Source organism: Bos mutus, chromosome 3, assembly GCF_027580195.1.
Source record: "Bos mutus isolate GX-2022 chromosome 3, NWIPB_WYAK_1.1, whole genome shotgun sequence".
Taxonomy (NCBI): domain Eukaryota; kingdom Metazoa; phylum Chordata; class Mammalia; order Artiodactyla; family Bovidae; genus Bos; species Bos mutus.
Window position 1 is genome coordinate 110,700,998 of NC_091619.1, and position 16,818 is coordinate 110,717,815.

General features: G+C 51.0%; 1 protein-coding gene across 1 annotated transcript in view; it reads left to right on the forward strand.

Annotated features, from left to right (window-relative positions):
• The window catches only part of INPP5D (inositol polyphosphate-5-phosphatase D), a 137,490-nt gene extending 123,443 nt beyond the window's left edge, over nt 1-14,047 (forward strand). Inside the window, exons 23-27 of the mRNA XM_005895010.3 lie at nt 3,349-3,498; nt 5,616-5,712; nt 6,310-6,576; nt 10,860-11,481; nt 12,845-14,047. Coding sequence (XP_005895072.2) covers nt 3,349-3,498; nt 5,616-5,712; nt 6,310-6,576; nt 10,860-11,481; nt 12,845-12,847 — 1,139 coding nt within the window. The 3' untranslated portion in view covers nt 12,848-14,047. The remainder of the gene's footprint in view (nt 1-3,348; nt 3,499-5,615; nt 5,713-6,309; nt 6,577-10,859; nt 11,482-12,844) is intronic.
• The last annotated feature ends 2,771 nt before the right edge of the window (nt 14,048-16,818 follow it).

The window sequence follows — 16,818 nt, forward strand, 5'->3', positions numbered from 1 at the left end:
CTCCATCTTCCTGCCAAACACTGAGGTCCTCGTTTGTTTCTTTCTCTTGGTGTTCATGCTGACAAATAGCACATCATACTGATGTGCTCAGACGCTCAGTCACGTCCGATTCTTTGCGACTCCGTGGACTGTAGCCCATCAGGCTCCTCTGTCCAAGGGATTCTCCAGGCAAGAATACTGGAGTGGGTTGCCATTTCCCCCTCCAGGGGATTATCCCCACCCAGGGTTCGAAGCCGTGTCTCTTATGTCTCCTGCATTGGCAGGTGGATTCTTTTTATTTTTTTTTTAAACTTTACATAATTGTATTAGTTTTGCCAAATATCAAAATGAATCCGCCACAGGTATATATGTGTTCCCCATCCTGAACCCTCCTCCCTCCTCCCTCCCAATACCATCCCTCTGAGTCGCCCCAGTGCACTAGCCCCAAGCATCCAGGATCGTGCATGGAACCTGGACTGGCATCTCGTTTCATACATGATATTTTACATGTTTCAATGCCATTCTCCCAAATCTTCCCACCCTCTCCCTCTCCCATAGAGTCCATAAGACTGTTCTATACATCAGTGTCTCTTTTGCTGTCTTGTACACAGGGTTATTGTTACCATCTTTCTAAATTCCATATATATGCGTTATTATACTGTATTGGTGTTTTTCCTTCTGGCTTACTTCACTCTGTATAATAGGCTCCAGTTTCATCCACCTCATTAGAACTGATTCAAATGTATTCTTTTTAATGGCTGAGTAATACTCCATTGTGTATATGTACCACAGCTTTCTTATCCATTCATCTGCTGATGGACATCTAGGTTGCTTCCATGTCCTGGCTATTATAAACAGTGCTGCGATGAACATTGGGGTACACGTGTCTCTTTCCCTTCTGGTTTCCTCAGTGTGTATGCCCAGCAGTGGGATTGCTGGATCATAAGGCAGTTCTATTTCCAGTTTTTTAAGGAATCTCCACACTGTTCTCCATAGTGGCTGTACTAGTTTGCATTCCCACCACCAGTGTAAGAGGGTTCCCTTTTCTCCACACCCTCTCCAGCATTTATTGCTTGTAGACTTTTGGATCACAGCCATTCTGACTGGCCTGAAATGGTACCTCATAGTGGTTTTGATTTGCATTTCTCTGATAATGAGTGATGTTGAGCATCTTTTCATGTGTTTGTTAGCCCTCTGTATGTCTTCTTTGGAGAAATGTCTATTTAGTTCTTTGGCCCATTTTTTGATTGGGTCATTTATTTTTCTGGAGTTGAGCTGCAAGAGTTGCTTGTATATTTTTGAGATTAGTTGTTTGTCAGTTGCTTCATTTGCTATTATTTTCTCCCATTCTGAAGGCTGTCTTTTCACCTTGCTAATAGTTTCCTTTGATGTGCAGGCAGGTGGATTCTTAACCTCCTGGAAGACCCATCATACTAATAACTAGGAAAAAAATCATTCAGCAGTCTCGTATTTATTTGCTTTCACACTCCAGCGTTCATCCATAGGCACATAGATTTCTACATGAATAATTACCACAGAGACACCCGTTATCGTCTGCTTTCCTCACCTAGTGTCAGATAAGACACATTTTCCATGATCCTCCAACCCAGCCTTCATGACGGTTGCCTCTAATGGTTTCATAATATTCCATGAACTTACTATATCTTCATTTTTTGGTCATCTTTCAATCTTTTTATATCCTCATTGTTAAAACTGTTCCTTACTACCACTGTTGAGGCTCAGCCGATTATTTTTGTTAGTGTTATCAATAATGCTCAAATGGAGCTCTTTGTGGACGTTTTTATTTTTTATTAAACTACAGTTGGTTTACAATGTGTTAGTTTCTGGTGTACAGCAAGTTGATGCAGATATATATTATATATCGTGTCATGTTGTTTTCCATTATGATTTATTATAGGAGATTGAATATATCTCCCTGTGTTATACAGTAGGACTCTGCTATTTATTTTAAATGTAGTGGTCTTATCTGCTGATCCCAAACCCCTAGTTTATCCCCCCCATGCTTCCTTTCCACTTGGGTAAGCAGGAGTTTGTTTTCTATGTCTGCAAGTCTGTTTCTGTTCTGTAAATATGCTGAACAACACTTAGATTCCATATGTAAGTGATATCGTATGATATTTGTCTCTGACTTACTTCACTCAGTATGAGAAGCTCTAGGCCCATCCCTGCTGCCTCAAATGGCATTATTTCTTTTTCTTGCAGCTAATATGCCATTGTGTATGTACACCACATTCACCTGTTAGTAGACATTTACGTTGCTTCTATGTCGTGGCTACTGTAAATAGTGCTACTATGAACACAGAGGTGAATGTATCTTTTTGAATTAGAGTTTTCTCCTTTTCTCCAGATATATGAGCAGGAATGGGATTGCTTCTATTTTTAGTTTGTTTGTTTTTTTTTTTTGTAAGGAAATGCCATACTGTTTTCTACAGCGGCCGCACCTATTCACATTCCCACCAAGAGTGGACGAGGGTTGCCTTTTCTTCTTTGTGGACATTTTTCAATCTCCTTTGGCTACATTGATCCTTTTGGATCATCTCTTTAGGACAAGCTCCCATGTTTCCTGGCTAAAGCAATGTGTACATGTGTTTCTGATTCTTGGCCCTTGTCATCAAACTGATGGCTGTGAAGGCTCCTTCTTGCCTTGTTGACCTTCTCATGTCCAGGTGTACGGGTCTTCCCAGATCCTTACTGGCACTGTTCTTTGCTTCCTTCTTTTGCTAGTTTCATGTCTGTGAGAGAGTCCCTTAAGTGCTGCCTTAATTTGCATTTTTGATGACTCAGAAGACTGAACTGGTTTCCATTTAGAGTAATGAAATTAACCAGCTACATTTCTCTTTTTGTAGAAAATGTCTGTGGGGTACTCTGCCCATTACTCTGCTGGAGATTTGATTTTTGAGGCGTTCAGATAAAATATCCTCTCTGAAGCTGGCTGCAGCGAATGGCCTCAGTCAGTCCTCTTCCCATTTTTTAAAAATTCTTCTATGCAGAAGTTTTAAACTCTTATATCCTCTTATCTGTCAGCCTTGTTTTGTCATTTCTCACACTGCTTCAAACCTTGGGAGGTTATCCTTCTCTCCAGCAATCAAATTAGTATTTAATTCTGGTTTTCTGCTGGATTTTCTATGATTTAATTTCTTGCATCCACTAATCTGCATGGAGTTCACTGAAGGTTTGAGCTGTTTTCCCCAAATTGCTGAGCAGTTGTTCTGAAAGGTTAGTCCCATAATCCCTGCCTTGGCCACTGCAGCTCTGGGAGGGGGACTAAATCTCCAGGACAAATGCATGGTGTTTCTCCAGTGAAATGAGGGGGTCTTGACCTGACTACTGTCCCCCGCACCTCCTCAGGCGAGGGCTGCATCGCTCTACGGTTAGAAGCCACGGAAACTCAGCTCCCCATCTACACACCTCTCACCCACCATGGAGAGATGACCGGTCACTTCCGGGGGAACATTAAGCTGCAGACTTCCCAGGGCAAGATGAGGGAGAAGCTCTACGGTAAGTGGACATGCCCCCTCCTCTGCTCCCTCCTCAGCACCGCTGGGCGGGGAACAGGCATGGAATATTCTGTCTGCTGAGGCCTCAAGACGAAAATCCAGCCTTGGAGGGGGCCTCAGAGACAATCTGGCCCAACCCTCCATAGGTTCAAGAATTTCCCTACAGAACCGCAACTGTCCACAGCCTCAGATCACCCTTCCCCGACCCCAGTCAACTCACATCTCTAAAGAGGTGAAGCGTGTGGCTTTCCCAGGTCCTCTGCTCTCCTGTGAGCCTTCCGGGCCTTGTAACTCAACACCTCCACCGGGAGGACCAGCGTTGCGCACAGACCTGCTGATTACTCACAGTCTCTTTCCTGGCTGAGGGGCGAGGGAGATTGAAACCACGGCTGCAGTTGAGATTCGAATTTCCCACGTGGTTCCTGTTCTTCCTTGTGGCCACGTGGTGCACACTCATATATACACACACGCCCGCGTATGTGCCTACAGCTCGCCCTCCTGGTACCCACCCTGGGCTTCTTGGTATCACCTACCCTTGGTATCACCTTCATGCACCGTGTGCACCTGGAAGCCCCACTCTCATCCTGAGCACATTTCTTTGGCCCTTCCTGATCCTAGTCGCAGCCACCCTCCGTGGCCTTCTCTTGCCAGGCAGAGTCCCCTAGCACTTCTTTGAACTTGAACTCAATCTTATTCTCCCCCTAATTTGCCACTTGCTTACTTTGGCTGGCCATCTGCTGCTGCTGCTGCTAAGTCGCTTCAGTCGTGTCCGACTCTGTGCGACCCCATAGACAGCAGCCCACCAGGCTCCTGCACAGTAAGTGTGTACCTGATTCATCTCGAAACCACCACCCGCCCCCCACTCCAGTCTGTAGAAAAACTATCTTCCACAAAACCGGTCGCTAGTGCCAAAAAGGCTGGGGGCTGCTGCATTAGGCAAGTTCAGACGTCGCATCTCGGAGAGGAGAACTGTCACAGCTTCACTGTGAGACTACTGAAATGTGGTCAAGAGACCTAGTAACATAAAGAGAACACAAGGAAGATGCGAATTTGTAATTTTCTCTGAACCCTGCATACATTTTTTGAAACCTGGAAATTAATACGTGTCCTTCTCAATGGTATCCATCCCGTTAAAACCTCCCTGCTTGAAATAATAAATGATTTGAGAGGCACAGAGCTGCTCAAAATATGTTAATCAAGTCTGTCTTCCTTCTCAGACAATAGATCTTTCCCTTTTCCTCTTCGCTTTAATTCTTCCTCAAAAGTGCTCAAATAACAGTGTCTAAAATGAGTCAGGCTTTCATTTTATACTTGATGCATGAAACGATTATCTATTAAATGCCACCTCATTTCTCTGTCACAATACCTCCAAGAGCAAGATCTTGTCCTTGGTTGATAGATAGGGAAACTAAGGCACAGAGAGGTTAAGTGTTTGGCTGAAGGTCACAAGCTGAGCCAAGTGGCTGGTCCAGGGTGAAAGTGCAGGTTCAGCCCCTGCTAAGCATCCATAAGTTTGTAAACGTGATGGGGTCCTGCCGCTCACATGAACAGCAAGACAGCAGGACTTGTGCATGTGAACAGTCTGGCAGCCCCTGGTCGTGGAAGGCTCTGGGCATTGAGGGTGCAGCCTCCTGTGCGTGTGCCTCCTGGCTCTGCCTTTGGGAGCTGCTTTCTCTTGCAGGATCTGGACCTGAGGGGGACCTGGCACCCCTGCAGCCACAACCAGAGTCGGTTATGAAGATGGGGTCCCAGTTCCCCATTAAGCTTGTGAACAGGCTGGCTCTGGGCACTGAGTGCTCTTGCAGCACTACCTTGTTGTATTTCTTTTATTCAGATTTGCCAAAAAATAGCTGCCTGCATTGTCCCTCGCTGACACCACCGAGCTGGAGATGTTGCAGGAAATGACAACTCTGGGTCATACATGCCCACTCTCCCAGCCCTGGTGCTGTGCAGGCATAACTGATCGACCACCAAACACACACGAGGTCTCAGAATCTGCCCTCAGGCAGCCAGTATTCACTCTCCAGCTTCAGCACGCCAGTGGACACCTCTGAGCCATCCTGGCCCAAACCCTGGGGGCTGCCCCTCACAAGGTCTTTCCCGGCCCCTTTCTTGCAGACTTTGTGAAGACGGAGCGGGATGAATCCAGTGGACCCAAGTCCCTGAAAAGCCTTACCAGCCATGACCCCATGAAGCAGTGGGAACCTGCCAACAGGTAGATTGGGGGCCTGGAGAGTGGGTAAGAGCCAGGACTTCACTGCAAACTAGCCTGGCTTTACAGACCCAGGACGGGGAGTGGGGAAGTGGAAGAGAGAGAGAGCAAGGACTCACAGGGAAAGAAAGTGCCAGCCACAAGAGGCCTGTCTTGCTTCCAGCTCCGAGGCTTCTGACCGCAAACCCCAGGCTCAGGGGAGGTTGGTGTGAATGCGACAAGGCCAGGGAGATTCTTCTGCATTGCAAAGTTCAGTTCAGCCAACACTGAGTACCTCCATGTGTCAGGTTCTAGAGAAACCAAGGCACGTTAAGTGCAGTCCCTGCCTTGGGAAGGCATAGCCTACTAGAAAGACGCCCACTCCAGGAGGAAGCAGCTATAGAGATGATCGCACGGGACAGGTGTCGTATTTCCTGAGGACCAAGGACATTAGCAGATGTGGCTCCAGAGCTAAAAGCCCCAGCCTGTTCTAAGGGGGAAAGTCACCGGGGTTGGGGAGAGCCTGAGGAGCCCCGACGGACACCAAAAGACACTGTCCTCAGACCAGTGCTGCCCCAGAGGAGCTGTGAGGTGTAACTGTGTCCCCCCTTCCCCCCGCAGGGTCCCTCCATGCAGTAGCTCCAGTATCACAGAAATCATCAACCCCAGCTACATGGGGGTGGGGAACTTTGGGCACTTGAAGCAGACCCTGTCCCCCGACCAGCAGCCCACCGCCTGGAGCTATGACCCGCCACTCAAGGACTCCACCCTGGGGCCTGGAAGGGGAGAGAGCCCCCCGACGCCACCCTCCCAACCACCCATATCACCCAAGAAGTTTACATCGTCAACAGCAACCCGGGGCCCCTGCCTCAGGACACAGGAGTCAAGGTGAGTGTCCTCTCACCATGACCTCACCCTTCCCTGGCTTTTCACAGCCAGGAAGCCTGGGCCTCGAATAGAAGGGTGGGGCTGTGTGTCCCACTTTGGTCACTGACTCACCCTCAGGGCCTAGAACACAGGAGTTTCTTGAGAAATGCAGGTGGAATCTCCAGTTGCTACCCTATTGGTGTTTTTTTAATATTCATTTATTTGGCTGTGCCAGGTCTTAGCTGCGGCACACTGGATCTTTGGTTGTGGCATGCAAACTTAGTGGGATCTAGTCCCCTGACCTGGGCTCGAACCTCGGCTCCCTATACTCGGAGTGTGGAGTCTTGGCCACTGGACTACCAGGGAAGTCCCTGGAAAGTTTTTTTAAAACATGGAGAAAAAAATTTAAACATAATGCCAAAGAAAATCACAGTCCTGTAAAAACAACCTTCATTGAAAAATACGGTTCTATAAGCAGTAAATGCCTGTCAACCTCCCACTCCCGGGAGGGCCCTGCAGAACAGAGACGGGAATCTCCATGTAGGAGTCCCTCCCCAGCTCCCAGTTCCTCAGTCTCCTGTCAACCACGGTGTTTCCTGGTCTCAGGTGCAACTGTCCCTTCTGTCCTGTTGAGACCAATTCAAACAAGCAGCAGCTGGGACTGGGAATTTCCAAGAGGAGGAGAGCAGTCAGGCCACAGAGGGAGAAGGGGGTTTGGCTGTGAAACTTCGGGAAAAACCCAGTGGTTAGAGAAGGCTAGCCTGCATCTAGAATTGGTCCAGGCAGCACATGCCCGGAGGTTGGGAGCCTGGGAGGAGCCCACACAGCCGCTGCCTTGAGCAAGCAAACCCACACGTTTGCCAGGCTCCAGAGCCCTCCAGGTTTCCCGTAACCACAGGGTGTCAGAAATTAAAAGTGCAGACCTTAACTAACAATGACTGAAGATGTGCAAAGTATCGTCAGCATAGGCTTCCTTTGGGGGCTGCCGGTACCGTTTATGATGTCTTCGGGGGGGCCACTCTGGGTCTGTCTTCCCCTCTCTTAAGGTCCCACGTTCCTCTTGGCATTTTCTGTCGTGAATTCAGAGTCAGGGAAGAGCGTGCTATAGAACATGTTTCCTCTCATCTCCTGCCACTCCCAACACTCTCACCGGGCCTGGCTGGAGTTTCCTCTGGCTTGAAGGGCAGTTTATAACTCTCTTAAGTTTTGTTCTCTTAAAAAAAAGAAACTGGGCAGATGAATGGAAAGATGGAAGGGACAGAAGGAAGGAGGATGGGACCGGACAGGGCAGGCTCAGCTTTGTCTCTGTACCTCTAGTTTTCAGACTTTGTTGATAACATCATGGACTCTAGTCTTTCCGTAAGAAAACCAGAAGGAGAAGCAGCCGAGGTTCCTCTCCGGGAAAAATGAGAACAAAAGCCATGGTATGGCGGGTCCTGAGGCGCCTCTTTGGCAAAGGTCCTGTCTTTGGCAACCCCAGGAAACAGAGTTAGGAACAACCACAGTGAACAGGGGGATTGTTCAAGTGAAATGTTAAGTTCCCAAAGCAAATGTCTCTTTGTGCTAACCTAAACACAGCACAAGTTCAAGTTCAAGCACACATCTGGGCACACGGTGGCCAGCAGTTCCCTCCTGTTTTATAGGTGACAGCTTCAAAAGGGGACATCGTAGATACAGGGTGGGGTGGGTGCTTCTCAGCAATTGGTACTTCTCAGCAAGGAGGTGATTGGAGGCAAGACGCTGGGGGCTCCCATGCCTGCCTGCAGTCCTCTTGCTGCTCCTGAGCCCCAACTCGGCCTGAGAGATGGTTACGGGAAAGGGGGTGTCCCAGTCCTCCCAACACTGCACAGCAACCAAGCAGAATGACCAGCTGTCCCAGTCTGCCCAGCACTGTCCCCTTCTTTTGCACCAGGAATCCCACATCCCAAGAAACACCTCAAGTCCTGGGCAAACCTGGACAACTGGTCACCCTGGACCGAAATCATGTGGTTAGAAAGGGGGCTTTCCTTGAGAGTCACAGACTTAGAAAATGAACTTATGGTTGCCAGAGGGAAGGGGCAGTTAGAGAATTTGGGGTGGACACGAACACACTGCTACATTCAAAATGGATAACCAACAAGGACCTACAGTATGGCACAGGGAACTCTGCTCAATGTTATGTGGCAGCCTGGTTGGGAAAGGAGTTTCAGGGAGAATGGATACATATGTATGTATAGCTAAGTCCCTTTGCTGTCCACCTGAAACTTTCATAGCATTGTTAATCAGCTATATCCCAATACAAAATAAAAAGTTTAAACAGAAAAAAAGAGAGAAAGAAGGCTCTTCTCAGACCTTGTTTGGTGCTTTGCTCCTTTAGAAAAGAACAGACTCCGGATTTGAGGAGTGAAGTCATTTGGCCCCAAGAACCCACTCTGTACCCTGGGGATGGGCTGGCTGATTCCACAGCCGTGGCTACTATGGGAGCTGCTTCCTTGTGACTTCCCATCAAGGAAATAAGACTTTTTAAAAGCAGTCTTCCCCAGTCTCCCTGCCCCCAGCAAGCAGAAGCCCCCTCCTTGAGGGAAGCTTGCCTTGCCTGCCCATCTTTGCAATCAGCAAAATGCTTGCATCCACACCCTAACTCTCTGCAAGCAGGAGCCTTCCTATCTCATCACTAGAGCAAGCTTCAGGCAGCAGGCCATGCACCTTTCTTTTCTCCTTCTGGCCTCTTCATCCGAAACTTCAGGTGAAGTTTCACCCAATGCTGCTTTCCCTTTCTGCCCCTTCCTCCCCAGGCTAACTCAGAGCAGAGGTCTTTGGGGGTCCAGAGCAGGTGCCGAGGATGGCCCAGAGGGGAGGAGCGGCCTTCTGCTTAGGCAACTGCTTCCAGGTCTTTCCAAAAAGTAATGAGCGACAGCCCAATTCTCCGTGTCCCCAAACCACACCTTGTCTCACTGGCCCCAGTGAGAGGATGGCATCTCGCCTCTGTCCTTTGCCCACTCCTCCTCCCTAAAGAGTCCATTAGCTGAGGCTGTCCAGAAACCTCTGAGCAGCGTTGCAGCACATGCTCCATCAGTATGAGGCATCACGGCCTGACCGGTTCAGTGCGTTTTCCAAGGGGACCCACATTTTGTTCTCAATAGCTTCCTCATTTTTGAAGAACCCAGAACACACCCCTGGGAGATCACGCCACTGGCCAGAAAGCAAAATGTGTCCCCATTCCTGGTTCTCCTAGTTCGCTCAGCAGGAAACCACCTCCAGCAAGAGTATAAGTAAATCAGGAAACACAAAGGAAGCTCTCACCTGCCTTGGGGACAGCGTGGACCTCCTTCTCGGTCCAGAAATCAGACAGGCCTCTGTTCTTGCTACTGGCTTGTTTCCTGGCGCATCTCTAGGTGGCTTCTAATTTTCAGCACGAACACCACTGTTTCCTTCTCACTCTGAATGAGGCACAAAGGAAGCCCCGCTCACCAGGAGCCCTCGGGGAGAGGGCTTTATGCAGAGGAAAGAACACCGTGTTAATAGGAGCTGTGGGTCCCGTGAGCACCGATGTCGTCTGGTTCCCGTCCATCGCCTGCGCGAGGGGCAGCGTCTCACACTTGGGGGCCTTCCATGCTTCTGTTAAACCGAGCTTCTGAACTTGGGACCCTCCAGTAGCACAGGCTTCTGTTCCTCTGTGGCTCAGAGCAGAATTCACTCATCCCCCTTGCTTAGTGATGCTCTGGTGTGGACAGTTTCTATGGTGGAAAATGTCCAAGGAAAGGTGGAGGTTACCTCTGAGACCATCAACGTAAGAGGAAGAGGAAGAGTTCCTTCTCTTGTCTCTAATCACAGTGGAATTCACATAACATAAAATGAAGCCTAACATTTTTCCAGGAGAAGGCAATGGCACCCCACTCCAGTACTCTTGCCTGGAAAATCCCATGGACAGAGGAGCCTGGCGGGCTGCAGTCCATGGGGTCGCTAAGAGTCGGACACGACTGAGCGACTTCACTTTCACTTTTCACTTTCATGCACTGGAGAAGGAAATGGCAACCCACTCCGGTGTTCTTGCCTGGAGAATCCCAGGGACGGGGGAGCCTGGTGGGCTGCCGTCTATGGGGTCACACAGAGTCGGACACGACTGAAGCGACTTAGCAGCAGCAGCAGCAACATTTTTCCAGTGAACAACTAGGTGGCATTGAGTGCCTTCACTGTGTTAAGGCAACCACCACCTCGATCTAGTTCGAAAGGTCTTTATCACCCCCAAAGGAAACTCCGCAGGCATTCAGCAGTTATTCCCCATCTGTGTTTCTTCCCTGTGTGTCTTCTTTCTCACTCTCCAGGCCCAGCGATGTGGTGAAGAGTGTGGCGGAACCTTCGCCTCCCGAGGAGCTGCAGCTGACTAAGCCCGAGATGTTTGAGAACCCCCTGTACGGGTCTGTGAGCGCATTCCCGAAGCCGGCTCCCAGGAAAGAGCAGGAGTCCCCAAAGATGCTGAGGAAGGAGCCCCCGCCCTGCCCGGACCCGGGCATCATGTCACCCAGCATCCTTCTCTCCAAAGCCCAGGAAGCAGAGGGCAGCAAGGGGACCGGCAAGCCGGTGCCCCCGCCCGCCCCCTTCCTCAGCCCCACGCCCCGGGTCCGCTCCTTCACCTGCTCCACCTCCGAGGGCCGCCCGCAGGGCGGGGACAAGAGCCAAGGGAAGCCCAAGGCCCCGGCCGGCTCGCAGGTCCCGGTCCCCGTGCCGGTCCCGGTGCCGGTCAAGAGGCCCATCAAGCCTTCCAGATCGGAACTCAGCCAGCAGCCCCTGCCCGCCCAGGGGCAGCGGCCGCCCCTCCCGGTCAAGAGCCCGGCCGTCCTGCACCTGCAGCACTCCAAGAGCCGCGACTACCGCGACAACGCCGAGCTGCCTCACCACTCCAAGCACCGGCCGGAGGACGCGCCGCTCAGCAGGACCGCCATGCAGGTGCGCTCTGGGAGCGGGCAGGCGGGTGCGCATGCGCAGGTGTGCACTACAGGTGCACGTGGGTGCATGGGCGTGCTACCCAGCCATGTCGGGAGTATGCTCGGTGCACCTGTGTGGGCGGTGCCTGCGTGGTCGGAGGGTGCCTGTGTGTGCATGCATCTGCTAGAACCCACCAGGCTAGGAACCGTGCTCTGGTGCATGTGGGCCCTCATCCATGGCCATGTATGCGATAGACCAACCCTACCCAGGAGTGGGTTCCGAGAAACCCTGCCCTGGGAACTGCAAAGGAGAAAGGAGGTGAAGACAGGATTCGAACCCAGCCTATACCCCAAAATCCCTGCTCCTACAGTTGAAAGGTTAAAGGAGGGGCTGTGGGTAAACTGAGTCCTCTATGTCAGGCCCAGAAGAATCAATTCAGTCACTCAGTCCTGTCTGACTCTTTGCCACCCCTTGGACTGCAGCATGCCAGGCTTCCCTGTGCATCACCAATTCCTGGAGCTTGCTCAAATTCATGTCCATTGAGTTGGTGATGCCATCCAACCATCTCATCCTCTGTCATCCCCTTCTCCTCCTGCCCTCAATCTTTCCCAGCATCAAGGTCTTTTCTAGTAAGTCAGTTCTTTGCATCAGGTGGCCAAAGTATTGGAGTTTCAGCTTCAGCATCAGTCCTTCCAATGAATATTCGGGACTGATTTCCATTAGGATGGACTGGTTGGATCTCCTTGCAGTCCAAGGGACTCTAAAGAGTCTTCTCCAACACCACAGAAGAATAAGGCTTCATAAATATAAAAGAGCCCAGATCATTTCTATTTCATCATCATCATTAGTGTTAGTTCTTTAAAATTTCCTAGCGCTCTAGAGACTTCATACTCAATGTCCTCTTCCTTCCTAGAAACAGATTTCTTTTTCAGCAAAACAAATAATGGTTAAGAGCAGATTCTGGTGCCAGACTGTCCTGGGTTTGAATCCCAGCTCTCTCCCCTACCCCAGTCTCTGATGCTGGGCCTTGGGCCTCAGTTTGTGCATCAGTCAGTGGATGAGCAATCAGTGGAACCTGCCTCATAGGTTTATAGGGAGGACTAAATTTGGTTATATATCATTGTTGTATGTTACAATTTACATGTAAAGTATGTATTATCTATTACATATTATTTCATATATATTACATATTACTGTGTATGCATATAACATATATACATATGTAATAGATTATGTGTAAGTTCTGAGAACAGTGTGCTGGCCCTCTTCAACACTATGTCAGGGGAAGCCTGCTCTAGCTTGGGGCATGCAAAGACATGGGGACCTTGAGTTAGTTGTGGCCTGGCAATGACGCAGTGCTGAATCTTCTGTTCTTGTCCTGCAGTGAAGCCCCTGGTGAGCCGCCAGTGAGATAGGAGCCCAGAGGAGCAACACGAAGCCACTAGGACCCTCTCCCAGGACCCCTGTTCACTCCTCCTACCCAGCTTCCTGCACAGGGCTTCGTGTTTTTCTGGAGAGGGCCTTGCTTCTGTGTGGTCAGCAAGGCACACTGGCTGTGAAACCTGATCGTCAGTGCTGAAGCTGGAAGAAGCAGCACACCGGATGGGCACCCAACAACCCGCACACCTGGGCCCCCAGCTTGATCTTGGTACTTGGGACCCAAGAGCCTTGTTCCGGCTAGCATTTTGAAGAAAGGAACTAGAGTGCTGATTCCTGGGTGGAGATACTAGTAATAATAATATTAATGATAATAATGGCTACATGTGTGGAGCACTCAGCACCTGCCAGGTACTGTGCTAAGTGCTTTATGAACATTACAAGTTGAGTCTTCAGTCAACTAAAACCACATTCCCAGACCGCCCCATCCCTTTCCAGTTCAAAACAGTATGTCCTGAGTGGTTTGGACAAAGCATTAAAATTAAGGCCGGTGCCCTCCTGGAGTGAGGAAGGGCTTGGCCTTTAGGAAGCTCTGAGTGTGTGGTTAGTTTGGGGTACAGTGAACCTCGCCTTGTCTAGCTTCAGTGACGCAAACTGCTATAGCTAAAGCCACTGGGATCCAGCTCAGCCTGTGTGAACAGGGATCTCTCTGGGTCACCCGAGTTCTTCAGTCAGAAGTAGAAGGAAAATCAATTCCTGCTCTCCAGTAAAGAGATTCGGCTTCAGCCCAGACTGGCGATGCCAGGCTTGTACCAAGTCCCCCGTGCCCTCCTCTAGGTGGGCAGGCACCGATAGGCCATGGAATGAGCCACGCCCTGAGCCTTATCTCAGGTGACGGAAAAGTCTTTGCTGTTCCTTAGTCGCTGCAGAAAACCAGCTTTCCCACTTGGCTGCTGGGGAGGGCGGGCCTCTTGGTTCCTAGCCCTCAAAGCAGTCTTTTCTTTCTGAATTCTATGGCTTTTGGCCCTGCTTCCTTGGTTACTAGGAGAATGGACTGGTGACGTTTTTGTGTGTCTGTTGCTTTTTGACGTAATGAAATTAATGTAGGAAACCAAATCCAGAAGTGAGTGTGAGTTCAGGATGGGTACGCATCTCACATCCCCACATGTGTCAGTCTGCATGACCAATAAATTGTGCTTTTCTCAGCTCCCATCTGTGTGGCATTTTTTCCTGACGTTCAGCCACAGACGGGCTTCTAGGCTGTCGGAGCTGCTGAGCAGCCGCCCAGGGAGGGGTGGTTATGGAAGTTTGCAGTGGAGATGGGCCAGCATTGTCCTGACAGAGGGGACTCTGTAGAAAGGGTTTGAAGTTGGCCAAGGACCAGGAGGCTTCCCTGGTGGCTCAGTGGTAAAAAAAAAAAAAACAATCTGCCTGCCAATGCAGGAGATGCAGGTTTAATCCCTGGGTTGGGAAGATCCCCTGGAGGAGGGCACAGCAACCCACTCCAGTATTCTTGCCTGGAGAATCCCAGGGACAGAGGAGCCTGGCCAGCTACAGTCCTGCTAAGTCACTTCAGTCGTGTCCAACTCTGTGAGACCCCATAGACGGCAGCCCACCATGCTCCCCCGTCCCTGGGATTCTCCAGGCGAGAACACTAGAATGGGTTGCCATTTCCTTCTCCAATGCATGAAAGTGAAAGGTGAAACCGAAGTCGCATGGACCGCAGCCCACCAGACTCCTCCATCCATGGGATTCTCCAGGCAAGAGCACTGGAGTAGGGTGCCATCACCACGAGGTCGCAAAGAGTTGGACATGACTGAGCAACTGAACAACAAGAAGGACCAGGATTCGCTGGAGATGGCACATGTCTTTGCCGGACTCCAGGGATGCCCTGCAGCCCCCAGTTCCTCCTGGCTTTTGTGAGTGTTCATTGCTGAGCTCCAGAGACAGTAAACAAATGAAAACAATCTGCCAGGTCACAGGCTCCCACCTGCAGGAGCAGTTTGCGCAGGGAGCAGTGCCCAGCTCAGAGGGCCAGCGCGGGTGCTGCCTGGACCCACCCCTACCTGGAATGGACATCCACCTCACCATTTCTGCGGGCTCCCAGAAGTGACTCTAGGAGCAGCTGTGGTCTGAGTTCTGGCACCCTGAGCAGGCTCAGTGTTTCCCCCACCACTGCCCCAAGCTCCAATACCAGTTGCCTCTGCACCAAACAGGACTTTGACTGCAAGCTGACGGACAGTGGGGCCCTCTCTAATGCCTAAAACTGGAAACTGTACAATTAAAGGCTTTCGCTCCTGTCCTTTCAGCTGCTCAGCCCTGCACCCACCCTTCAGGGTCCCTGTCCACCTTTCTCCCCAGGCTTGGGTCCACCACCATCTCTTGGGGCCAGATTTCTCCCCCATGTCTGCTTGCTTCCCACCCTGGGCCTCCCAGAGTCCCTGTTCAATAAATAGCAGGATGAGAGGGAAACCCAGAGATTCCCACCTCTTTATCACCTAAAGTGATTTACCTCTGGGTGGTTTTAGCCGTTCTTCACCAAGCTCCCTAACCAAGGAGGTGGATTAAACAAGCTTTCCTCACAAAGGCGTTCCCTGCCCCTACGGTGAATTCTGTGTTCCCTGGGGTTACAGAAGCGGCTGCAGTCACTTTTTTTTTTTAGAAGCATTTTTTGCTTCATTGCGTGACAGGAAAGCTGGTTGGAAGCAGCGGATCTGATGGCCACAGGAGGTGTTGAGATCGCGAAGGCCTCTCTCCCTCAGCAGCGTGCGCCCGGCGTCTCCACCCGCAATATGGCGGCCGTGGCGCCCAGTGTCGGGGTCGGCTGTGCCGCTCCTCCTCCCTGGGCTGCCGTTCTTTTTCCATGCCATTTTTTTTTCTCCCCACCCCATAGGAGGGAAATGAGTGAGTCATTCAGAAAAGCTCTCCCCCACAGCTAGCTTCTCTATCCCAGCCTACAGGGTCTCTCATCGCATGTCCTTAAAATAGCTTCTTTCTCTGGCGGACTAATTTCCATGGAGATCCAGCGATCTGGAGGCCTAGAAGCATTCTGCAGGGCAGTGAGCTGGGCTCAAGCCTTCACTTCAGCAGGAGACCCTTTGTGATGCAAATCTGTTGTCTCATCCACCCCCCCACCTCAGACAACACCCCCACCCCCACCCTGCCAGCTTCCTTTCTGGGAAACCTACACCGGGTGGGGGAACAGCCCCGGCAGGTAGAGTCCAGGCGCGGTCTCCTTTCCCCGCAGCTCCCAGCGTTCCACCATCACTGGGCTGGGCTGGAAGTGGTTCTACACCAGGTGTGAAGGCTCGCGGTCTTCCCTCAACCACACGTTAAGGGCATGTGCTGGGCCTTAGGCTCAGCGCGCTGATCAAGGGGGACCACCTCAAGGAGGGCTGGTATGTACTGTGGGCTGTGGAGTCGGAAGGAATGAGGTTTAAATATCTTTGTCTTTCGTTTCCTAAATATGTGATCTTGGACCAAACAGCGTTTCTGAGCCTCAGTCTCCTCATCTGTAGAATGGGCAGAAGGAGCCTTGGGCGTAGTGTGGCTGTGCGGATTCAGTGAGCAGGCGTCTGCACCTGGCACGTCATAGGTGTCCGGTGAGGTGAGCCTGTTAGTCCCTCTTCCTAGGGGACAAAATGGTGTGGGAGGCCTCTCGAGGGTTCTCCATGCAGAGCAGGAGGAAGAGGTTCAGGCAGTGATGAGGGAGGCCGCTGAGCTGGGGACTGCAGGGGCGTCCCCAAAGGAGGTGGGTAGAGGCCTACCCCGCGTGGGCAAGGATGTCACTAACAAAGAAGGCAGGGAATCAAGGGGCAGGGTGAGCCTGGGCCAGCCTAGAAGATAAGCAGCCTTGAGGCCAGATGGGCTAGCTGAGGCCAGGGGACTGGATGAGGCAGATGGACAAGTTGAGGCCAAGGGGACCGGCTGGGTCATTTTACCTACCAGACGGAGCAGACCCGGGGATATATGGGAGCCCCT